Genomic DNA, 26,467 nt, shown 5'->3' with positions numbered 1-26,467 from the left:
GCAAATTTTCCTATATGTTACTATATTATCAAAGATAATACTCCTATATGTTCCTGTTTTTTTTTTTTAAAGAAAATACTCCTATATTCTCCTATAAATCGACTGTTGAATTTCCTATATTCCTATAAATTTTTTGGGGTTTTTCAGTGGTCACCCTGATGACGTAGTTAAAATCGTAACACTTTCAAACCAGTGGCGTAACTACAAAATTTGGGCTCCCCCACAGGATATCAAAAGGGCTCTTTATAAGTTTTTTTTTTCCATTTCTCTGAAAATATTGGGGATATGTGCCAGATTTCTACAATAGTTAAAGCATAATTTTTTTAATTATTTAAAAATTTAAATAAATTAAAAAATACATACTTAAAACGAAAGGGCCCCCTATTTGTTAAAAATGTCATGCCTCCCCCCACCGGCGGTCGCGGGGTCTGCGGGTCCTTAGTTACGCCACTGTTTCAAACTATAATTTTGTTTCTTTGTTGGCGGGGTGGTGAAAGCATTAATAGGCGATATTATAAAGTCAGATATGCTTGCTCAACTTGTTAAATTGGGATAACGAAATAGTGCAGTTAAAGCCTACGTATGAATTCATAGGCTCTTTGGTGGGAAAGCTAATGGAAGCATAGTGGAAGGTGGCCTTTCCCATCAAAACAAGAAGGCCACGTTACTTTATTATATCGCCTAGTTCTCGGGATTATAAAAAACTACAGTCTTTTAAATAGTGATTCAGCAACAAGTCTAGAGATGGCGCTAGTGTGTCTAAAAAATTTCCTCTGACAAATTTACACTACGTTGACTCTTTAATATATTTTTAATATATTTATAGTGGGCTCCGTTTATTGACTGCAACGATAGAATGAGGCGTAGAGCTGGGAAAATGTTGACATTTTATTCGGAGCTAAAGAAAATAATTTCACATACATTTTTTAAGCGCGTATAATGTACACTTAAATGGCTCTGCTGACAAACACAAGTCTGGAACTGTTAACCATAGGCTTCGTGCGTAGTTTAAATTTTGGTCAGAACTATCTCCACCTGTCAACCGAGATTTAAAGAGTATGAACAAAATAAAAAATGTTCTGCTAACACACTTTTCGAATTGTTTATAACGTATAACTAGTTCCAATTTTTCCTAGCTGTTAAACCTCGTGGAAGAAATGTGAAATTCGTTCATACGCCCTTTAAATTGAATGCGGGAAAGCTGTCTGCTTATTCAAAAATCACCCTGTGTAACAAGTGAAAGTTTCTGCCAAGAAATGTTATCTAATCCTTAAGTCGTCTGTTGTTATTTGCTCATATATTTAGTTGAAAGGTATTAAAGTAGTTGCTAATTTTAAAGCCTACATACACCCTAGTCAAAATTTCAGGGGGTATTCCCATTACCTCTCATCGGTTTTTACGTGCCTACTCTACTGTTGAATAAGCAGTCTGGCAAAATCATCACGTTTATAATATTTGACTTAAAATATGAAAGATGTAATTATATTTGATTTATTCGCGAAGACGTTTTTAATAGACGTAATGAGTTTGAGGTTACGTTTGTCGGTTAATTTTGCATACCACGAAAGGGGGGCACGCGCTACGTACGTGAAAAAACGTTCGTTTTCGTTACGCGAAATTAATAATTCCGAAAGACAATTTTTTGGACCCGCGCCCCTATTAAGAATCGGCCTTTGCCGCAATCGTTTAGCGGTCAAGGCCCGCTTAGCGTCAAACCGCCCATATACCAAGGAGAATAATAATAGGAGGAAACGGGTACACCCTACCTGACGTACGCGACAGGTAAAATAAAACGCGCGCGCGCCGAGGTAGGGCCGCGTCAAACTTTTTAAAAGTAATTCCCGCTAACGTCTGCGTTATTATATATTTTGAAATTTTTCGCTGCGTTGTTTGTTCAATGATCTGCTCAGGCGGCCCCGGCCAACCCCGAAAAAAAAACGGGACACAACCTATTCGAGAGAGAGTTTTGCGAAGCCCTAGTATATATCCGAAGTTGGCCTTTTCAATTATTTCAAAAAGGGTTGTGGCGAAACTTTAACAGTGATCCCGTTAGATCAGTAAACGCTCCCATCGTCGACGCTTCGCTAGCTACGGCTTGAAACTCAGCCCTAAAGTTACATCAACGCGTCTAGATTTTTCCCTTGTTACCAAGCGATCACGAAAGTGTGTTTTTCTTGCCCCCTTTCGCCGTTGAGAGACGCAAAAATGCGTTAACTTTTTGTCCAAAAAAAACCATTCCACCCAGCATCAAAAACATGGACGAAACCGACGAGCGAGACGGTAAGATTTGAATATTGGTTTTTAGTATTCTACGTTTTTTTTTGCGAAAGTTACAAACCTCCTTCAAGTTTTCTCCCGGCTTAGAACGAGGCCGTTAGCATTAGAATATTAGCATATTAACAGCTAGACGCGAAGTACGCTGTATTTCTTGTACGGTAATGCCTGGCGTTATGGCTGGGATCCAGAAAGAGTTGGAAAATATATTTGAGCAACAATAGGGGAGGCTCGTTCATTTACCGAAAAATTCCTGCTAGTAGTTTCAACCTAAATTTACGAGCTACGATTTTAATCGGTTTTTTTAGAGAGACCCCCCTCATCCCCCTTTTTGTGTGAGCGGGGAGCGGAGTTTCATTTTCTTGGGTGTTCTTGGCCATTGCCTCATTCGATAGTAAACTTAGTAAAGAAGTTAAGGAATTTGTGTATCTACGCTTTAATTCTTTGTGCTTTTCACACCCAAAACTACCAAGTAGCTCCGTCTCCCCACTTTATCGCTTATCTTTTTCGTTTTCTTACTCGGGCTTATTTTTAGCACGGTTCCTCCTTGTTTATTTTTATTTCTTTATCTTTTCTCTGACTTGGATAAATCGAGAATCGGTAGCCCTTTTTTAAAATACCGTAACGTTCTGCACTAGATATCTTTCCACGTCTTACGTCGGGACTTTTACCCTTTTTAAGTTGCGATAGGCTAATTGCGGCGCTTACACGCGTGGACGCCGCCATTACAGTCTACCTTAGCTCGAACAATGCTTTAAACGCGCGCAATGGCGGGCCCCGTTAGGGTATAAAATGTTGGTGTGAAAATGGTCTATTAAATCTCCAAAATCTAGCGCAATTCGACGTTCTAAATGACTGATGTAAGGTTAGGTGGCGCTGTAGACGTAAAAACGATTTATTTTGGTTCCCTAACGTTCCTCGAAACGCTGTTAAATCGCTCGAGTCATTAGTTGATCTGCCTTGTTAATACCCCGACCCATTACCATCGTGTTTTCTCAGACGGTTGTGGATGCCTCCTTTTTCTCAGCGCGCGCGTGTTCAATCTGCTTTGACGTCAAACTTTGGGAATCATCAATTGCAATTGCCAGATTTAAGCTATAGGAGAGCCCATTGAAATCGAGTTAGATATTTTACGCTATTAAAAAAAATTGGGGCTGCCTTGTCTATATTATTATTATTCCTATTATTGAGCCCGTGAGGTTGCAAAATTCTGCCTCCAAATAATATAACGCAGAAGGGATCTTTCTGATTGATGGCTTTTTGGTTGTCTTCGCTCCAGATGTTTCGTGGAAAAAATTCCTTTTGAAAAGTAGCTTCGCTCAGTTTCGTTTCATCCTTATATCCTACAATGAATTGTTTAGAATATCCACCGGGAATGTTTATTTAACACCCACGTGTGAGCGTCATAAATTTCATTTGATAGATTTAACTTTAAACTTGAAAGTATTTAAGGGAATATATTCTACGTTGAACACCCACTACTTGTTGTTTACGTAACTATTCGCGACCGAAAACTATGGATACGCCCTCATTCGGCAACAGACGGAAGCAGTAACAGGTCGCGCATTAGCAGACGGTACTAACAATCAAAGTTTTAAATCGCGCTGAAATATATAAAAATATATAATATTTTCCTCAGAAGTTACTAGTTTTATTATTAGAATACAACACAGAACGTCATAGACCCCAGATGTATTTATTTTCGGCTCTAGCAGACGTTACACACACAAGAAGTGGCGGGAAAACTAAGGCACCGCATCGCCACCTAGAGCTGTTTCGGTCGCGAATAGCGCCAGTTACCCTACCTCGGGATAAAAATAGTGGCAGCTAGGAGCAACAAACACAAGGAGAACGCAGCTAGCCTTTAAATACGCTAACGAAGGGTTGTGTACGAATTTCATTGGACGAGCGTCACGAGCCTTTTCGCTGAACAGTTTACGGGCGGGGGGGGGGGGAGACAATTTCGGAATTTTCCCCTTCCGACGGCAGAAGGCGCTAAAGCGTCTAGCCAATGAAAAATGTACACCAGGAAATCTACGACTTTTGACGGGTTGCGTTCTCCTTGTGTGGGGTGTTGTGTTTGTTGCTCCTAGGTGGCAGAAACATTAATCGATCAGAAGTAGGCGATTAGCCAAATATGGTAGTCCTGTTAAACAGTAAAAATGTCGTCTGCATTAACGTTCGAACTTAAGACTGATTAGAGACGAACTTGAGTAGATTAATGAAGTATTTTAAATAGTATCTACCTTTATTTTATGGAATGGTTTTCAAATCGGTTAAATCTAAACAAATTAATTCTATTTAAGCGATACTACCGGTTAATATTTCAAATTTTGAATGACCGAGGCTTAAGTTATAACATTATCGGAAGTTGAAAGGCCGGTTAATATATATTTCAACAGACGCGGCTTAACATTACCTTAACGTAATAATCCCGATAAAAAAACGGCGAGTTACTATTCCTTTTCTATATTTTCTATTATATAAGCAAGCGTTAAAGAACAAAAATGAAGATGACTCAACAATCGGCTTATAAAGGAACTTATAAAAATCGATCGCGATGAGGGGTCCCAGACAGACTTGTCTACAAGGTATAGTAGCGCGAAAGTTTTTCGCGCCTTTCAAAATCTCGTTCAATTTCGCGGAAAAGCCTTAATGGCTTCGTGGGATGTCCCTGCCGCGTTAAGCCTTGGCAACAGCGGTGATGTCTGGCGGGAGTTAATCGCGTCGCCACTCGCCAGTCAATCCTCGCTTGATTTATCAGATGGCACTGCGTTGTTGTATACTTCAAAAAGAAGGGACTGATGCCTGCAGCGCGAGCTTAATCATTCTCAAACTATTTAAACTTTAAACGTATCTGCGTTGCAGCGTGTCTCGTTCTCCCCTCTGCCTTTTTCCATCCATCTATCTTTGTATCGCCTTCGTAACAATTTTCGTTTAGGGTGAAACCCGCGAAAGAAAAGTTCAAAACAAGTCCGAACCAGCCACTCATAACGCTTGCTGCACACATGATTTTGTTTTCAATATTGAGGGTAGTACTGGCAGGGTCAGGGTTGGCAAAAAAAACGGACAAACGTGGTAAATTAATCTTTGATATATCTATTAAGTGACTAATTTGGTCATTGCAAATAGGAGAGATAAAAAAAGGCCAGAAGAACAGTGATTAGAATAGAAGAATATACTGCTTTTATTATTTATATTTTATTGAATTTTGCCACTAGAGGTGGAAAAAACCATGGAAGTACGATTTTCCACACGGTTTTAAACAGGAAAACAATAGGTGGAAAAACCACGCAAAAATCTAGTTTTTTCCACCCTTGGCAAAATTGTGCCAACCCTGGGCAGGGTTATTCAACTTTAACAGGTTGAATTGCGTAAACAATCGAATGCGCCCACCTTTTATCGTTATTGCGCAGTAAAGAATATTTTATTAAATTATTTTCCACAAAATTGTTTACATTAATAATCCCACCTGCTAAAGTGAATAACCCTGGTATTGGTGTGGGCAGAAATTTAATTTCAAATCCCTATTCCACACTCGACCAAATCTGCACAGCGGTATACTACGATATAGATAGACGTTTTCTCCAAGACTGCGCAGTGAGTGGTATTTGATCGAATTATTCGCCCCTCCCTGCAGTTAGTCCGCCGAACTCACTTCGAACTACTTTGCAAACCAGCGCCCACGTATCGTTTTGGAATTTAGAACTTGATAATTTGTTTTGATCCTTCGACCAGGTCCGACTTAAGACCTTTGCGATCCCCAAGGGTCAGTCTTCGTATGTCCGTTGTCTAAATTCAACTACTTAATAATCAAACCAAAACTTTTTTTTTCAAAAGTATAACATAGGCCAATAAGATTTTTAGGTTTTAGAAATTCTTCACTGTTAAAAATAAAGGTTTATAAAACGACCAAAATTGGACTTTTAATTTATATCAAACCATTTGGTTACTGAAAACGGTCTAATCAATTATTTTAGACCCATTTTACTCTTTCATGTTTAATGCAATACCTTTTGGGGTATTGAAAGGGAATGAGCCCAGTCCTGGTGGTAAAGGTATAAAAATGTTACGTTCTAACATTTAGTCCTTTTGAATACCCATTTAATTCCCTTAAACGAAGAAAAAAATGATATGGACCAATTTCGAGACTAGTATTTGAATACTACGTTATTTATTTTTTAATATTTTCTTTAAAATAACAAAATGCGAAGAAATTTCAATCACCAGGAATATTTAACTAAGGTTAAGTCTTTAAAAATTTGATAACAGATTTAAATATAGGGGATATTGATTATGGCGTCAAACTATGATAACCCAAATATCGGCACCACAGAATTTTGACTACGTGTATATCCAAAACTGAAAGTATTAACTGGTACTTACGTGTTCAACTCCCTTCGTTCAACGACTATTTCCCCCTAGCGAAAACCAGCTTCATTTGACCATGTTAATGGTTAATCTATTGAGTGGTATTGAATAATAATAATAAAAAGTATTAAATAAGGGCCTATAAAGGACTGAAAAAAAAGTTAAAAAGGATTAACTTCTTACTGTTTATGAAGTAAAATGGATAAAAGAGTGTAAAATAAGTACTTTAACACTCCACAAAAGGACTGAATTTGGGGAGCAGAAGGTTTAAATATGTTCTATGATAAAACCCTGAATGGTCTTAAATATTGGAAAATGTTTTAAGCCCTTTAGAGGTCTAAAATAAGACCTTTATTTTTAAGTGTTGGTACCGTATGATACGCGACATGGCGATGAGTCAAATTTACCTTAGACGTAACTAAAAGATACTTCATATAAAATGAGTATAAATAATATTTAACCAACTAAACCCTTATCCCTAGAGTAGAGGCTGTATGACTGGCCTTTCCGGGTGGGCCCTGGGCTGTTACAGCCCATTTAGCCCATGCCTTAAGACGAAAATCGGCTTAAATCTATTTAATTATAAATTTTAAAATTTTGTTCCATGGTTATTTTGAATAGTTAAATTTTTTTAAAAAAGACTGATACTTCATGGAGTTTTAAATATTTTATTTATTTATTTACAAATATTAGAAGCTTTCGGACCGTGGTATATAATTGACTAGCTGAGGAAGGACCACGGTCCGAAAGCTTCTAATATTTGTAAATAAATAAATAAAATATTTTAAAACTCCATGAAGTATCAGTCTTTTTTAAAAAAAATTAACTATTTAAATCTATTTAGTTTTGTGGTTTTAGACAATCGTATAAGTGTGATTTTTACATTCGACGGAAATACAGTAGTTTCAGCGGAGGTTTAAAACTCGACTTGAATCTCAAAAGAAGTGAAAAATATAGTCATATAATACACGTTTTGAGTTAGAGCCAGGAGGAAGCGAGCTAGTCACGGGCAGTTGTGGAAAACTCGTAATGAGCTCCGTCGCTGTCTGCCCCTCCCCCTCTTTTCTGAGCCGCGTAAACACTGGCAATGACGCGAATAAATGGCCGCGCTCCATACACTTCTTTCTTCACTCCCGGCTTAATCTGACTCCGTTTCTTTAAACGGCTTCCGAATCTAATCGTACAAATTGGTGCGCACAATGAATTTCCATTTTTTGACACTAAGCCTTGTCAATCTTCAGCGCGCGTTGTTGCTAAGCCTTTCCTTTGTTATCCAGGTAGACACGCTCTTCTCTAGATTGCGTAATAAATCGGATTATAGTGGAAAGAGTTTGAGATGCCTTGTAATCCTACAAGGTTATCGACAAGGTCGATTCTTTATCGATAGTTTGGCTCAAAGTCGTAATGATAAACTAGGGTAGGTCATTTTGTATGATTGAATTTTGATTTACGACATTTAGTTTAAACATAAAAGAACTTTTAACAGCTGACCTCGTCTACTTAACTCGTCATTTTTTGTGCCTCGAACAATATAAAATATAGCGCCATTTTAAATTTCCCAAATCCCTTAATTAACCTAATTCGAAGCTGTAAATGTCTACATTGTTCATTTTTGTTTTGGTTTAAACCAAGAATGTATTTATTTATACTCGGGGAGAATGAATATGTCGAGACTATCGACGGACACGTTGAGGCCCTAACCCCGTCACGCTAAGGGGGGGTGGGGGAGGAAAAAAGGAGGCGGTCTTATTTTTTGCGTCCTCGCAGCAGCGTTAATCGCGTCGAAAAACGTAATTTTTAAGAACCAATGAGATTGCGGTATTATTTGATTTTATTAAAGCGGAGGAGCATACCGGGGGGCCCAACGGGTGGAATTGGAGAAACGCTAAAAATAATCTCGACATATTCATTCTCCCTGAGTATAAATAAATACATTCTTGTTAAACATATATGAACATTATTTTTAACACCTGATGATATAAGAAGTAAACGGCGTTATTTTTTGGTAGTGCTTCCAAGGGATTCTCAGATAAATTGCGTTATCTGAATCGAGTTAATATTAGATAACGATATATCAACTTATCTGCGTTAACGATCAGATTCTATCAATTGATATGGTTAAACAGAAAGTTTAAAGCCCAAATTAATCTGACTTAATCGTAAACTGAGCTGATTTCAGATCGGTTTCTCGAGATAAATTAATCATTCCTGGACGAGGGATTACATAAGATGAACCTGATTTAACACATTATCTTCAGGTATCTGAAACTGACAAAGGTCGTCTTTCGGCGAACGTCGACGTTAAGGAAGGTCGTCTTTCGGCGAACGTCGACGTTAAGGAAGGTCGTTTTTCGGCGAACGTCGACGTTAAGGAGGGTCGTCTTTCGGCGAACGTCGACGTTAAGGAAGGTCGTCTTTCGGCGAACGTCGACGTTAAGGAAGGTCGTCTTTCGGCGAACGTCGACGTTAAGGAAGGTCGTCTTTCGGCGAACGTCGACGTTAAGGAAGGTCGTCTTTCGGCGAACGTCGACGTTAAGGAAGGTCGTCTTTCGGCGAACGTCGACGTTAAGGAAGGTCGTTTTTCGGCGAACGTCGACGTTAAGGAAGGTCGTTTTTCGGCGAACGTCGACGTTAAGGAAGGTCGTTTTTCGGCGAACGTCGACGTTAAGGAAGGTCGTCTTTCGGCGAACGTCGACGTTAAGGAAGGTCGTCTTTCGGCGAACGTCGACGTTAAGGAAGGTCGTCTTTCGGCGAACGTCGACGTTAAGGAAGGTCGTCTTTCGGCGAACGTCGACGTTAAGGAAGGTCGTCTTTCGGCGAACGTCGACGTTAAGGAAGGTCGTCTTTCGGCGAACGTCGACGTTAAGGAAGGTCGTTTTTCGGCGAACGTCGACGTTAAGGAAGGTCGTTTTTCGGCGAACGTCGACGTTAAGGAAGGTCGTCTTTCGGCGAACGTCGACGTTAAGGAAGGTCGTCTTTCGGCGAACGTCGACGTTAAGGAAGGTCGTTTTTCGGCGAACGTCGACGTTAAGGAAGGTCGTTTTTCGGCGAACGTCGACGTTAAGGAAGGTCGTCTTTCGGCGAACGTCGACGTTAAGGAAGGTCGTCTTTCGGCGAACGTCGACGTTAAGGAAGGTCGTCTTTCGGCGAACGTCGACGTTAAGGAAGGTCGTCTTTCGGCGAACGTCGACGTTAAGGAATAACTTAATAACCGAAAACAGTAATAATAGTAATTAATAGTGACAAGAAGGTCGTCTTTCGGCGAACGTCGACGTTAAGGAAGGTCGTTTTTCGGCGAACGTCGACGTTAAGGAAGGTCGTTTTTCGGCGAACGTCGACGTTAAGGAAGGTCGTTTTTCGGCGAACGTCGACGTTAAGGAAGGTCGTTTTTCGGCGAACGTCGACGTTAAGGAAGGTCGTTTTTCGGCGAACGTCGACGTTAAGGAAGGTCGTTTTTCGGCGAACGTCGACGTTAAGGAAGGTCGTCTTTCGGCGAACGTCGACGTTAAGGAAGGTCGTCTTTCGGCGAACGTCGACGTTAAGGAATAACTTAATAACCGAAAACAGTAATAATAGTAATTAATAGTGACAAGAACAATATTGGTAATTATTAGTGACAAGAACAATATTGGTAATTATTAGTGACAAGAATAATATTGGTAATTATTAGTGACAAGAATAATATTGGTAATTATTAGTGACAAGAATAATATTGGTAATTATTAGTGACAAGAATAATATTGGTAATTATTAGTGACAAGAATAATATTGGTAATTATTAGTGACAAGAATAATATTGGTAATTATTAGTGACAAGAATAATATTGGTAATTATTAGTGACAAGAATAATATTGGTAATTATTAGTGACAAGAATAATATTGGTAATTATTAGTGACAAGAATAATATTGGTAATTATTAGTGACAAGAATAATATTGGTAATTATTAGTGACAAGAATAATATTGGTAATTATTAGTGACAAGAATAATATTGGTAATTATTAGTGACAAGAATAATATTGGTAATTATTAGTGACAAGAATAATATTGGTAATTATTAGTGACAAGAATAATATTGGTAATTATTAGTGACAAGAATAATATTGGTAATTATTAGTGACAAGAATAATATTGGTAATTATTAGTGACAAGAATAATATTGGTAATTATTAGTGACAAGAATAATATTGGTAATTATTAGTGACAAGAATAATATTGGTAATTATTAGTGACAAGAATAATATTGGTAATTATTAGTGACAAGAATAATATTGGTAATTATTAGTGACAAGAATAATATTGGTAATTATTAGTGACAAGAATAATATTGGTAATTATTAGTGACAAGAATAATATTGGTAATTATTAGTGACAAGAATAATATTGGTAATTATTAGTGACAAGAATAATATTGGTAATTATTAGTGACAAGAATAATATTGGTAATTATTAGTGACAAGAATAATATTGGTAATTATTAGTGAAATTCGTATAATAAATAAAAAAAACTTTTAAAATCAAAACTGATATAAAATAGTCGGATAGTAGGAGAAAACCCTACTGGCCAAGGAAACGTCGTCGTAAAGAGGTTACATGCAGCGCCGAACGTCGACGTAAGGCGTTAAATCGACGGTTCGAGGTAGTTTTCGTTAAGTGCGGTTACGTAAGAAAAATAAACGTCGACGTTTCCTTACGTCGACGCTCCGAGCTCCATGTAAAGGCTGGTTTTCATTAGGGCAAAAGCGCCACGACGGTGAACGTCGACGTGAAAAATTCCCGTTAGGCCTAATGCAATATTTTTGCGTCGACTCTCACCACAATCCTTTAATTCAACAGATTTCAATCTGTAAATGTCTGCTTTTTAAATATATTTAGCGTGGTTAATTTATATAAATATTTGAACGTAAAATAAGCCTATTGTTTTATCACTAAAATGTACACTACATAGACTACATGTTAGACTTCCGCTTTCGAAATTGGTAGACAAGATGGCTCCCTGAATTTATGCACTTCCATCTCGTGCTGGGGGGAGTCTATTGTCAGTGTTAGAAAGGAAAGGTTTCTATGTATCTTGAAGGGATTAAAACTTGGCAAAATCGCAAAATTGGAGAAATGGCAACTTTTTTTCACAGTCGGGAATGTTCGTTAACTTATCTTTTACCGACAGTTTATCTCAGCTTCTGACGGATGGCCCACTGTTCGTCTTCAACGGGGAAGATCGACACTAAGGCGGGGTTTACCTAGCTACACGAAAATTGTCTCTGAAAATTCTAAACATTCTAAGCATTTACCATTAGTCGTTTCAAGATTTTATCTAAGATTCAACAGTCCTGGTAACTCTTGTCACATTAGCTCATTTGGAAGGCTTTCGTAATTTTGTCAAATAAATTATCGTTTTTAAAAAGAACTTAATGAAAGTAAAGTGAGCGCCGATTTCGCCTCTGAAATGAGCGTGAAAAGAAGTGAGCGCCGATTTCGCCTCTGAAATGAGCGTGAAAAGAAGTGAGCGCCGATTTCGCCTCTGAAATGAGCGTGAAAAGAAGGGAGCGCCGATTTCGCCTCTGAAATGAGCGTGAAAAGAAGGGAGCGCCGATTTCGCCTCTGAAATGAGCGTGAAAAGAAGTGAGCGCCGATTTCGCCTCTGAAATGAGCGTGAAAAGAAGTGAGCGCCGATTTCGCCTCTGAAATGAGCGTGAAAAGAAGGGAGCGCCGATTTCGCCTCTGAAATGAGCGTGAAAAGAAGGGAGCGCCGATTTCGCCTCTGAAATGAGCGTGAAAAGAAGGGAGCGCCGATTTCGCCTCTGAAATGAGCGTGAAAAGAAGGGAGCGCCGATTTCGCCTCTGAAATGAGCGTGAAAAGAAGTGAGCGCCGATTTCGCCTCTGAAATGAGCGTGAAAAGAAGGGAGCGCCGATTTCGCCTCTGAAATGAGCGTGAAAAGAAGGGAGCGCCGATTTCGCCTCTGAAATGAGCGTGAAAAGAAGTGAGCGCCGATTTCGCCTCTGAAATGAGCGTGAAAAGAAGTGAGCGCCGATTTCGCCTCTGAAATGAGCGTGAAAAGAAGTGAGCGCCGATTTCGCCTCTGAAATGAGCGTGAAAAGAAGGGAGCGCCGATTTCGCCTCTGAAATGAGCGTGAAAAGAAGTGAGCGCCGATTTCGCCTCTGAAATGAGCGTGAAAAGAAGTGAGCGCCGATTTCGCCTCTGAAATGAGCGTGAAAAGAAGGGAGCGCCGATTTCGCCTCTGAAATGAGCGTGAAAAGAAGTGAGCGCCGATTTCGCCTCTGAAATGAGCGTGAAAAGAAGGGAGCGCCGATTTCGCCTCTGAAATGAGCGTGAAAAGAAGTGAGCGCCGATTTCGCCTCTGAAATGAGCGTGAAAAGAAGTGAGCGCCGATTTCGCCTCTGAAATGAGCGTGAAAAGAAGGGAGCGCCGATTTCGCCTCTGTAATGAGCGTGAAAAGAAGTGAGCGCCGATTTCGCCTCTGAAATGAGCGTGAAAAGAAGGGAGCGCCGATTTCGCCTCTGAAATGAGCGTGAAAAGAAGGGAGCGCCGATTTCGCCTCTGAAATGAGCGTGAAAAGAAGTGAGCGCCGATTTCGCCTCTGAAATGAGCGTGAAAAGAAGGGAGCGCCGATTTCGCCTCTGAAATGAGCGTGAAAAGAAGTGAGCGCCGATTTCGCCTCTGAAATGAGCGTGAAAAGAAGTGAGCGCCGATTTCGCCTCTGAAATGAGCGTGAAAAGAAGGGAGCGCCGATTTCGCCTCTGAAATGAGCGTGAAAAGAAGTGAGCGCCGATTTCGCCTCTGAAATGAGCGTGAAAAGAAGTGAGCGCCGATTTCGCCTCTGAAATGAGCGTGAAAAGAAGGGAGCGCCGATTTCGCCTCTGAAATGAGCGTGAAAAGAAGTGAGCGCCGATTTCGCCTCTGAAATGAGCGTGAAAAGAAGTGAGCGCCGATTTCGCCTCTGAAATGAGCGTGAAAAGAAGGGAGCGCCGATTTCGCCTCTGAAATGAGCGTGAAAAGAAGTGAGCGCCGATTTCGCCTCTGAAATGAGCGTGAAAAGAAGGGAGCGCCGATTTCGCCTCTGAAATGAGCGTGAAAAGAAGTGAGCGCCGATTTCGCCTCTGAAATGAGCGTGAAAAGAAGTGAGCGCCGATTTCGCCTCTGAAATGAGCGTGAAAAGAAGGGAGCGCCGATTTCGCCTCTGTAATGAGCGTGAAAAGAAGTGAGCGCCGATTTCGCCTCTGAAATGAGCGTGAAAAGAAGGGAGCGCCGATTTCGCCTCTGAAATGAGCGTGAAAAGAAGGGAGCGCCGATTTCGCCTCTGAAATGAGCGTGAAAAGAAGTGAGCGCCGATTTCGCCTCTGAAATGAGCGTGAAAAGAAGGGAGCGCCGATTTCGCCTCTGAAATGAGCGTGAAAAGAAGTGAGCGCCGATTTCGCCTCTGAAATGAGCGTGAAAAGAAGTGAGCGCCGATTTCGCCTCTGAAATGAGCGTGAAAAGAAGGGAGCGCCGATTTCGCCTCTGAAATGAGCGTGAAAAGAAGTGAGCGCCGATTTCGCCTCTGAAATGAGCGTGAAAAGAAGGGAGCGCCGATTTCGCCTCTGAAATGAGCGTGAAAAGAAGTGAGCGCCGATTTCGCCTCTGAAATGAGCGTGAAAAGAAGGGAGCGCCGATTTCGCCTCTGAAATGAGCGTGAAAAGAAGTGAGCGCCGATTTCGCCTCTGAAATGAGCGTGAAAAGAAGTGAGCGCCGATTTCGCCTCTGAAATGAGCGTGAAAAGAAGGGAGCGCCGATTTCGCCTCTGAAATGAGCGTGAAAAGAAGTGAGCGCCGATTTCGCCTCTGAAATGAGCGTGAAAAGAAGGGAGCGCCGATTTCGCCTCTGAAATGAGCGTGAAAAGAAGTGAGCGCCGATTTCGCCTCTGAAATGAGCGTGAAAAGAAGTGAGCGCCGATTTCGCCTCTGAAATGAGCGCCAATTCAGTCTCCTAAGGGAGAGCGAATCAAGCTAGCGAGCCGGAGCTGAGCAGCTCATTTGGGAAAATGTCCATTACTGGAAATTATGGGTTCAATCCGAGGGTGGGGTGCAATCTCAATAAACCTTCCTACAAACTAAATTGGCTATCTTGTTCAATGTAGCTCCTACGTCACTCCAACATTATAAGTCTGGGCGCAAGCTAGAGTCGCGAGCCACTACGTATTTTTTAGCGCCCGACTAACCTCGTGCAAGTCGCGCGTGCCAAGATTATTCTAAAAAAGCTTTTGTCTCGCGACGTTCACAGAAACATTTGTACGTTTACATTTTATTTTATAAAGAATCCCATTGAAATTAATATATCGGCATTTTGTTTTGATTGTAATAAGCCAATCTCACCCTGTCATGCCAACAGCCGTAAACTTGGCGCCATCCTTAGTTTCACAGCGGAACTATTTATTCGCAAAGCGCTCGGCTTCCTAGAAATTGTCGTCTGCTAAAAAAGGGGTTTAGCAACGTACACAGAAAAAAATGTGTTTCTGATATTGAACACAATATATGATCACAGCCATGCATCAATTATCTGCTCATTTACAAAAATGAGAACGTGTTCAATTAGAAATATGTTGGTGTTTTGAACGTGTTTATGATGTTATGTGCTCAGGGTTAAAAAGTGTTCTAAATGTAATGTGTTGTACATTTGGAGCTAGTGTAAATTTTAATTAAAACATTTCTCTATGGTCAGACGGAGTAAACCTTTAGCCTTTACGTAGTATATACTTCGGCGGTTTGCCGGGAAAATCGCATCCACTAAATTGTTACACTACACTGCGAAGGTACACTTACCATTTTTGGGCCCACCGTAATTAATGTAAATTGACATATTTTAGAAGTAGAAGTAGTATTTAATGAATTAAGTAAATTTATCCGCAAGTCAATTTCCGCAACCTTTGGTGGAGTATATGAACTAAACTTGATTAGAAAATAGTGCTCAGTAAAAACATGGGCCAAATAATGATAAATCATTATTAAGTTGACGAAAAATGCAGTGATGCCAGGTCGCGAAAATGGAATTTCCCTTTCCAACCCTTGAAATTTCCCTATAGTTTTCCAAAACACTAAAAACCATGATATTTGCGTAAACCAATTGCAGGGGACGGTGTAAATCAAAAATAACAAGTGTCCCGAAGAAAATAATACTTTTATTTTCAACTCGCAATGAATAAATAATAGGAACAATTTTACCAGTATACAGTTTGTGCTAGTGATAAGTGGGAAAAATTCGTTTGGACTTGTTCCTGTGGGCCAGTTATTTAGCAGACGACTTTCCAAATTGCCAAAAATAATTGCAGGGGTGCCAGCTAAAACGAATCCGACAAAATACTTATGATTGTAATAATCGATTCTTTCATAATAAGTCCATTTAATGAAGGTATGCCATTTTTTATTTTAGCTTTGAATATAATAATTTTCCCCCTAGATTTAGCTAATTTTTGGTCGGATTTCCCTTTTTCCCTTTTTACCGTTTTTGTGTAAAAATTTCCGTAGATGTGGAAAATTTCCCTCAATCTGCAACCACTGGAAAAATGTTGTGTCCCCCCCCCCCCGAAACAAAATCCTGGCTACGCCACTGCATGTAACCGTAGTGGCGGAAAATATAACGTGTGAAATAGGCTTTAACAATGTGAGAAGCTCGAAATGTTTTACGGAATTTCTGCATAACCACAGGGTGCTAAAACCACTTACAAATTTTCTGTCAAAATCCATCCTGAACTGGTTGATGTATGTTTATAGTATGCGTAAAAACAAACTCGTTATTACGTGATATTAGAGAGAATAATTAACACGATATAGAGCAAAACACCATGACGGCGAACTTCGACGCAAAAAAATTACAATTTCGCCTCAGGATTGAGTATCAGATACTTATGAGGGTTGTGATAGAATTGTAACAAATATCAGATGCTTATGAGGGTTGTGATAGAATTGTAACAAATATCAGATACTTATGAGGGTTGTGATAGAATTGTAACAAATATCAGATGCTTATGAAGGTTGTGATAGAATTGTAACAAATATCAGATGCTTATGAAGGTTGTGATAGAATTGTAACAAAAATCAGATGCTTATGAGGGTTGTGATAGAATTGTAACAAATATCAGATGCTTATGAGGGTTGTGATAGAATTGTAACAAATATCAGATGCTTATGAGGGTTGTGATAGAATTGTAACAAATATCAGATGCTTATGAGGGTTGTGATAGAATTGTAACAAATATCAGATGCTTATGAGGGTTGTGATAGAATTGTAACAAATATCAGATGCTTATGAGGGTTGTGATGGAATTGTAACAAATATCAGATACTTTTGCTAAGCCAGGATAAACGACGCGCGAAATACGAGCCGGGACAATACTAAATGCGTCATTTGTATTGCTGTCAGCATTGTCCAAAGATGATTTTGGTCTTAGAGTATCCAGGATTATCGAAATTTTCTCTAGTACCAATTCCTCGCCTTAGTTGTACTAAGCTTATATTACAATTTAAACGATACGATTTTTATCATGGATTACGCGCTAGAAAAGACAAACCTAGAATATTTTTATATATTTGTTTGTATTAAAATGTTCATATTAATTATTTTTAATTATACGAAATGTGAGATAATGCCCACACCAATATGGCGTCTTCGACTTTGAAATATAAATGCGGAAACCAAACCGTCGAAAATTATTCTCGGAGTAGTCGTTCGAACGTGTATAGCGCTTTGCTTAGTATCTCTTAAATAATAGCCTACCGCCATAGAAAACACTCGTTGTTTTTAAACGTTTTTGAAATGAGGGAAAAATAAAATTATTTTAAATTAACCCGAGGCAATTTTATAATTTTCAGGCGCCAATACTCGTAGGACATAATACGGCACTTTCATTTAGCTAGAGTGATCCACTTTGTGGAGGGAATAAGGGTGGCTATTAACTCTTCGAAACCCGTAATTTTTTACTCCCAACCCTTTATGATAAAACAACAGCTCTTGAAGTAAAACAAAGTAATGGAGGTCAGGTCGCTCTAAAGTGTTCTAATAAAGCGCGTGTTTTTAAAACAGATCCTGAACGCGTGTTAAAATAAAGGGTTTATTTAAAGCTAGGAGCAACAAACACAGCACCCCACACAAAGAGAACGCAACCCGTCAAAAGTCGTATATTTTCTTGCGTACGTCTTTCATTGGTTAGACGCTTTAGCGCCTGCTGTAGGGCTGTGCGAGTAGTGGTTTTAGGCAATCGAGTCGGTTATCGAGTATCAAATATTTTTTCATCGAGTATTCGAGTCGAGTAATATTGAAATCGAGTCGAGTAATCGAGTACTTGATTAAGGGGAAACTTTCTCTTATTCGAGTCGAGTAACGAAAAAAACGTCGAGTAATATTTTTTACGAGTCGGGTTATCGAGTACTTGATTAGGAGTTGGTTTTATTCAAGAAATTATCAAATTATATTTAAAAGGAGTATAAAGAAACTTTCAATGCTGAAAAATATTCCTTTCATTTAAATGAACCACAGTTTCCACAACTTTGTAGGTACAGTTTATTGTACTCGCACATCCCTACATTTTTGACGGAAATGTTGTTAAAACCCCTCTTTGAACTTTGAAGCAACGAGAAAAAAAAATATTCGACGAGTTTAGAGAGCAGCTTATTCGAGTAATCGTGTACCCGAATATGCAATATTTTGGTACTCGGTAATCGACGAGTATTCTCCAATTACTTATTCGAGGTCGAGGTTGAGGTCGAGTACTCGATCTCTCGCACAGCCCTAGCCTGCTGCCGTCGGAAGCCGAAAATTCGGAAATTGTCTTCCCCCCGCCCGTAAAACGTGCAGCGTAAAGGTTCGTCCAATGAAATTTGTACACAACACTGCGTTAGAGTATTTAAGGGGGAAGAATACAGTAAAAGCCTCTTTTTCGTTCAAGCGCTAAACAAGAGGCTGTTCTACACTTAAATATTAATTTTATAAGTTAAAATACAAAATTAAAGGAGTTCAGCTTGAAATAGCACGAAAGTAGACAATGGCCACTGTAGTCTTCCTCCTTAAAGGCTAGCTGCGTTCTCCTTTTGTTTGTTGCTCCTAGATTTAAAGGTAGTACGGACTTGCATATCAACGATTGAATTTCAGTTCAGCCTAGGCTGAGAACACGCTAGGACTGATTGGCGTTATAACGAAAGAATTGTTTAAATTTTGAGGGTGGGGCTTCGGAATCACTTGTTTTGGGAAGCGGGAAGTTCCCGAGTCACGTGATGAAAGAGGGGAAGCTAACTGAAATTCGTCCCCAATTCGATAAAACGATTTTGATTAGTTGTTATTGGAATTGTTTGGAAATAGTTCCTTAATTTTGTTTCCCGCATAAAAATACATTAAAGGCCGACGACTTATTTATTCGGTTTACTCTGTTTCTCACTGGTAGTTGGCTGCTTGCATAGCATATCTGTCTTGCACCGAGCCAGCTTCCAGTGAAAGACAGAGTAAACCGAATAACTATGTAGTCGGCCTTTAAAATAATTTAATTTATTATCAATAATATTTAGACGTTAATAAATCAAATTGATTTAAATCGGACAAACCCTTGTAAAATCGCTTAAAATAATTTCTGGAAGCGCCCGTCAAAGAAACGCAAATTTATATTTGAGTCTATTGTAAAATATAAAACATTATCTGTAAAAGTTAAAGGGGCTCCATAGTTCGGTGACAAAAAAAAAGAAAATTGAACATGCTTTTCATCCCCTCCAACCCCTCACTCGGCCTTGGCAGAGGCGGGCAGAGTCAACCGTAAATTTCGCACTTTACTGACTTTATACACATTTTGCCTCCGAACTTTGGAGCCCCTTTAATTTAATGGAAAAAATGTTAATGTTATTCAAGGAAAGTTTGCATATTTTGTTAAGCTCTGTGGTTTGTTTAATGGGACAATTACCCTTCAGGTCCTCTACCCTCGTAAATACGGATGTAAAAAGCTCCTTTTTTAAATTCGCTCATTTTTCGGTATTATCAGAAGTTTATAAAATTTATCTTAAATGAGAAGTAGGACGTATTTCGGTTTAATGGCGCTGGTGGATACTTTTCTCGTACAAAGTGACATAATAAATTTCCGGTAGTATTAACAGTTCGCCCTTCGTGTAAAGGTTTCACGCGATTTGTACAACATTTTGTCTTTTTAACGACCCCGATATTTTTCATTTTTTTAAATTCGATAATAAAATATTTCAAACTTAAATTTAACCTTCAAATGTTCATATTCAAACCATGCTACTGTTGCTTCATAGATAGTCTTCCAGAAGGTTTAATTTTTGACAGGAGCACTATGCTTTTCATTTTACATTTTCACGTAAAAAGTATTCATTTTCTATGCATAAACAGAAGGTTATAATAATCTCTTTCGGATAAACATGTGAGTAACATTAGCAGTATAAGCAATAACGTATTTATTTATGCTCAGGGAAACGATTTTTACGCCCTGTAAGCTTCATCCAAGGTTTCCGAAAACGTCACTTTTAGAAAAAAAATAACGCAAAACGGCACATTTTTTTAATAGAATTTTTTAAGTTGTTAATTTTCCAGAAAAATTAAATGCGGAAAATTTTCGGCAAATCGGAAAAATAAAAAATTGAAACATATGTTTATTTTTCATGGTTTTTATTCTAGTCCAGAGGTTTAGTTTTACTTTTGGATTCGACAAAATGAGGCGAAAAGGCCCCGAAATTTAAATTTAGGCCTCAAAATTATCCGACTTACAACTTTAAGAAATTTTGTTGAGTGTTTTTAGATGTAACCATTTTAAGTTCGGATTTATTGATTGTAACAAAGGTGGTATTTGTCTTATATTTGTCGAATTTGCAGAGTTTTTAAATTTTCGTTGTTTACGTATGACGTATGGAACATTCTAATTTCTAATTTTCAGAAACAAAATTGTTTTTTGACCGGTAGTTGAATAATAATCAGCTAGGCTAATACCGAAGGCACCACTTTAAGCCAAAGTCATCTAGCGACTTTTAATGCTATTTAACAGGTGGCCGGATTACAATGCGTAGGAGGGTGGTGGCAAGCCTAGAGGTCGGCGGAACAAATAAATTAACCGCAAAAATTTCAATTAATCATTAAAATTAGTATTATTTGTTTTATACGAATAAATTATACGATTAAACAACGATTTAACATGCAAAATTGATCATGTTTTTCGAATATTTCTGAATAATTCTCGGTTACGGATAAATATAAACAATCGTATGATTTCTTATTCAAACGCCGACCTCTAGGCAAGCCCTTCATGCCACCTAGGAGCAACAAACACCCACACAAGGAGAACGCAACCCGTCAAAAGTCGTGCATTTTCTTGTGTACATTTTTCATTGGTTATCTTCCCCCTTCCGTAAAACGTTCAGCGTAACAGGACTACCATATTTGGCTAATCGCCTACTTCTGATCGATTAATGTTTCTGCCACCTAGGAGCAACAAACACAACACCCCACACAAGGAGAACGCAACCCGTCAAAAGTCGTGGATTTCCTGGTGTACATTTTTGATTGGCTAGACCCTTTAGCGTCTGCTCATGGGCCAAATAATGATAATTTATCATTATTTGGCCCATGGTCTGCTGCCGTCGGAAGGGGAAAATTCCGAAATTTTCTCCCCCCCCCCCCCGCCCGTAAAACGTTCAGCGAAAAGGCTCGTGACTCTCGTCCAATGAAATTTGTACACAACACTGCGTTAGCGTGTTTAAAGGCTAGCTGCGTTATCCTTGTTTTTGTTGCTCCTAGATGCCACGCGAGCCAACAGCTCCTTACACTAACAATTACCGTTGTAGAGCATACTTAAAAACGAACAAATAAAGTTGTTTCGGTCAAAAAATGACCAATTTTCTAAAAAAAGTATAAAGTTCCCTACGTCATGCGTATACTCTGAAAATTCAAAAACTCTACCTATTATAGATTCAAATCAAATCTTCCGATGCGATAGAAGCGGTGACGTTTTTCGTCCCCTCTCCCTCCCTCCTCTAATTATACTATGACCCCCGTGGATCATTTTATATCTAAATATCAATAATTACATTCTTGATTTAAACAAATGAATACTTCATGAAGGAAAGAAAAGTATTCTACCGCCATCTGGCCGTCATACGGTACAATCATTAGCGTTCCGCGCGGGAAATTTCAAATTTATTTTATATATATATCAACTGACTTTTGTTGATCTTTCGGGTAGTTGGAACTTAGTTTAATTTCCCTTGAACATTACAACATTTTAAAAAGGACGATTTGATTTATTTTGGTCTTCGTCCATGCTTCAGAGAACTAGGGGCCCCCAAACGTTTATGATTAAAATCGGTGCTATTTAAAAGGGCCCCGAGTCGTTTTTCGCGGGGGAGCCCCGGAGTTCCTAGTTACGTCACTGAAGCCTTAACCTATTTCACGAGAAAAACATCAGCGCCGCCATATTTGTTACCGTATGACGGCTAGAGGCGTTGCAATTAGCAGGTCTACCAGGCATCTTTCCGTCATGATTATAATTTATGCTTTTGGTATAAATAAAACTTAACCCTGGTGCTTTTAACATTTTAGAGTTTTTAGCAGGGTTGGCCGATTTAAATAACGATCTAAATAATTTTAAGGAAATCAGAGCAAATTAAATATTTAATAGTAATTAAATTCAATTAAGTTTGCATTTAAAGATTAGTTAAATGATTAAAGTAAAATATCCGTTAATTATACCGGAAAAGAGCTATTAATTGTACAAAAATAAAAAACAATAAAATAAAAAAAATCCGATTTAAATAAAAAATAATCTTGATTTTTTTTAAATCATGTCAATCATGGTATTTTGGAGTATGCTTACGCGAATACAATATTAACTATTGATTTTTAGACATCAAATATTTCCCGAGTGTTATGCGAAAATAAAGAGCATTTTATGGCGCCATCTACTGCAGTTTTTCTAAAGCAAATACTTAGTTTTGTACAAATGGGATAAAAATTAAATTAGACACTCACTATTCATCTTTTCTGATAGTAGATGGCGCGTCAGTTACTGCGCTTGTCTATTTAAGTGGTGTATTAGCATTTTCACGCAAAGGTTATTATTATTTCTATACTCTCCATTAATTCACGCGCTTAAGTTTAAAAATAATCCAGGTCATCGTTTCAAAGTTCGAATTCATTGTTTTTTAAGAGCGTAAACGGATTTCGTGTACTAGCGTTAATGTTTTTCCAGGAGATCAAATTCCATCTACACAATGAAAATTCGATGACGAAAATATCGTTCAATTGTTTTTTTTAAATAAACGCTATTTACAACTTCGCGAAAAAAACCCTGGCTTGTTCAAATAAACCACAACAATAAAAATTGCGAATGACAAATTTTTACGACCGTATTTTTTAAATAATAAAAGAACCGGAAACGTAAATCAAACAAAAGTGGATAATGGAATAAACCACCTCGTTCTTTTTACATAATTACGACCATCGAAGAATGTATTTATACCTACAGGGAATGATAATGGTTGGACGATTTTATAGCGTCGCTGCCAATCCACCTTACGCTCCAACAGCTAGCTCCTCCCCTCAACCGTCAATCAAATCAGTCCGCTATCTCATTGGTCCCGTATAAGTGACGTCTTCCGACGCGACTGAAGCGCACGCCGATGACGTGTTTCCTCGCTCCCCTCTCGTGCCGCGGGACACCTAGACCATGGTGCTGGCCAAGAACTTCTACAAATAAACGCGTACATTCTTGGTGTGGGGTTTACAGGTACCTAAAGAGGAAAACGCGAAATTGTTTTGAAAGGGAAGATGCAATCTTCCTTTGACCCCTCGTTAGAAAGATCAAAAGACAGTGCGCCGGCCAAGCGCGAAAAGAGGTAAACAATAGCGTCCAAGTACCCGTAACCGGCTAGTTGACGACCTTGCCAGGAAATAACCTTGTCCGTAACTTCATTCGACCATTGCGATGGTTGTTGCGAGTATAGACGGAGATGAAAACTGTAGACGCGAGAACAACGAAGTTAATTTCTACGAATTTATTCTATTTACGATGTTGAGAAGTCGCATATTCAGCGAAATTTAGCGTTCTTAGACACGTTCGAGGTTTTTAGAAACTGCTTCGAACAATAAATTCTTCGTTTTCTAAAAGAAGTCAATTGCGTCATTTGCGCGTTCAAACATCACGACTTTTCGTTAGTTTCGGTGGGCTTTTATTCGAGTGATGGATCTTGCGAGACTGAGATGAAATTTGCGTGAATTCCGTCAGTAGAAGCGCTGGAATATTTTGACGGCGTTGATTTCGTGTTAAAGTTAATCTTTACAAAATGGATAATCTGGGAGCTAATTTTACGGACGAGGCGTGTGAAGTGAAACCGTCTGTTCCGCCGGTAACCCCTTTCCCCGAAATTAAGGTGCAAATCAATGACCAAGTCGCGGAAATCTCCGTGGATGGACTCAGGGATCACAGGTGCAATTCGGTGCCACATAAACCTCCTCAAAGGAGTAATACATTTAAAAAACGTCACAGTGAACAGTCTCTGTTGTTCCTTATGCAACATAGTGAGTATTATTGCAAAATTTTACAAAAACGGATAAATATTAAACTCGAGCCTGATATGTTTTTAATAACTGAGCTGCTTTTCGCTATAGATAGCGTAATTTCATTCAAGGTCGCTCGCGCGCTTCGTTATGTGAAATTTTCAGATTGCCAATCACGTCCGTAGTTGTAATAATCTGTTTTTAAATTACCGGCTGGTGTTGTAATCTTTTTGCAAAATTGTAAAAAAATCTATAAAATATTTGCCGCTTTTATATAGGTAACAGAACACTGCCATGATAATTGGAATCGGATTAAATCTGGATTTAATTTTTTAAATCGTGAAATGGATAATATATAATTAAATGATGATTTATTTGGTATAAACCATTTCATTATCCGATTAAATATGCATTTTAAATGGTATAATAATGAAATGGATCTTATCTGATTAAGCGATGATTTAATCGGTGAATTCATGAAAGGTATTACATCTGATTTTATCGGCGAAATCACGAAAGGTAGTACATCTGATTTTATCGGCGAAATCACGAAAGGTAGTACATCTGATTTTATCGGCGAAATCACGAAAGGTAGTACATCTGATTTTATCGGCGAAATCACGAAAGGTAGTACATCTGATTTTATCGGCGAAATCACGAAAGGTAGTACATCTGATTTTATCGGCGAAATCACGAAAGGTAGTACATCTGATTTTATCGGCGAAATCATGATGATTCACTTGGCTAAACACCGAATTGGAATAAATCGTGATTAAAATTTTAGCTCGTGATTGATTATAAATTATTAAATTGTGAGTGGTGTTGTTCGTTTCCCTTTCTGCCTGAAGAGTATAACGTGTTTGCAATGATTAAGAATGAATTACAATTAAATGCCGAATTACCCGCGATTAAAGGCCAGATTACCAATGTAACTCGTCACATTTGAGGCACTTGTATCAAAGGGTAGAAAAAGTGTTAGCCCGTTGGGGGGGGGCTATCGGGAATGTATGACTTAACGGATGTCGCTATTATCCGTTTTCCGGGCCATTTTACGTTTTTGAGGTTAAATATTATTCTCGCTATTCGAAACAGCGCGAAAAAAACATAATACGCTATAGAAAACCCCGAAAAGCCTCTACTTCTTTTTATTGTAATGGAATATCCTGTTTCTTATTTTAAAACTCTCGACTGACGCCTCAGCACCGCCAACTCCGCGCCATCTTTCAGAACGAGGGAAAAACAATAAATATATTTACGGCTGGGCTGGTAGATCTCCAAGATTCTCGGCGAATGCATTTTTTACAACGCGTAAATAGGGAAATTAAGGGGAAGAATCAAATGAAAAGAATTCGATAGTTTATAGCTATATCGTCAGACAGAAACTCGTTTTACCAAGGCCCAATTTTTTGGGCATTATCGAGTGCTGTCTAGAAGAGGAAAACCCGAATTGCGTAACTAATACGTTTCAGGGGGTGTTAAGCCTTTTTTTTTATTGAATAAGAAGATATAAAAATTCAGAGAAACCGCGCGTATTGTTGAGAGCGAAACCTGCAATTTAATAGCGATTTGGCAGGACTGACGTCGTGACGCGCCAAATCTAGTTCTTCCTTGTCCGGACATTCGTTAGTAGAAGTCTCATTTTAACGTTTTTGGTTCCTCAAAACAGAGAAGAAAATGGAGATGCGATCCAACGCCAGCACGGAGGACCTGATCGCGTTAGCGGCGGCCGGCAACAACAGGAACCAGCACGGCGACTCAGTTTCCGAAGAAATCCACTTGGACCATGCCCCTCCGCCGTATCCGCAGAACCCGGATGGCAGCCTGGCGTCATTCCCATCCGCTACCAGCCTGCAGTCTTCCAGGAACACAACTCCCAGAGATTCCCCCAAAAGCACGCCGTCCACGACTAGGAAGGTGAAACCGGCCCTGAAAATATCCCTGGAAGAGTCCACTTGGACGCCGCCTCAGAAACCGAGACCAACGACCACGGATAAGATTAGGAAAAATCTGCAGTCGGGAGTAAATAGATAATTTTGTATTTTTTGTTCTACTTTATTCTATCAATTGCGGAGTAGCGGAGTATTCGGCGAAATGGGCTAGAAACGCTTCAAAATATGGTCGCTTAGTCTTGTTGCCATATTAGCCTTGGTAGCCAAAGACGCCAACTGTAATCCAAACTCAAGCCGATATTTTATATAATTTTACCCATAAAGCTGGTTTTCATTTCTCAGTGGGCAAAAACGTCACCAAGGCGAGCGTCGACGCAAAAAAAAAAACATTGGGCAT

At 39.1% G+C, this 26,467-nt stretch overlaps 1 protein-coding gene across 4 annotated transcripts in view; it reads left to right on the top strand.

Annotated features, from left to right (window-relative positions):
• LOC149921389 (alpha-galactosidase MYORG) overlaps window positions 1-26,467 on the top strand; it is a 41,492-nt gene that overhangs the window by 11,078 nt on the left and 3,947 nt on the right. For 2 of the 4 annotated variants that reach the window (XM_090162485.1, XM_090162487.1), the window contains exon 2: window positions 25,848-26,200. In XM_090162485.1, the coding sequence (XP_090018611.1) occupies window positions 25,848-26,200 (353 nt within the window). Of the gene's footprint in view, window positions 1-2,088; window positions 2,281-23,735; window positions 24,203-25,847; window positions 26,201-26,467 lie in introns of those variants that run through there. The other 2 variants (XM_090162486.1, XM_090162484.1) reach the window with 2 other exon arrangements.

This window comes from Leiobunum rupestre, chromosome 11 (assembly GCF_980474605.1).
Source record: "Leiobunum rupestre chromosome 11, qqLeiRupe1.1.hap1, whole genome shotgun sequence".
Classification (NCBI taxonomy): domain Eukaryota; kingdom Metazoa; phylum Arthropoda; class Arachnida; order Opiliones; family Sclerosomatidae; genus Leiobunum; species Leiobunum rupestre.
This window is presented reverse-complemented; position numbering and strand designations above follow the sequence as displayed.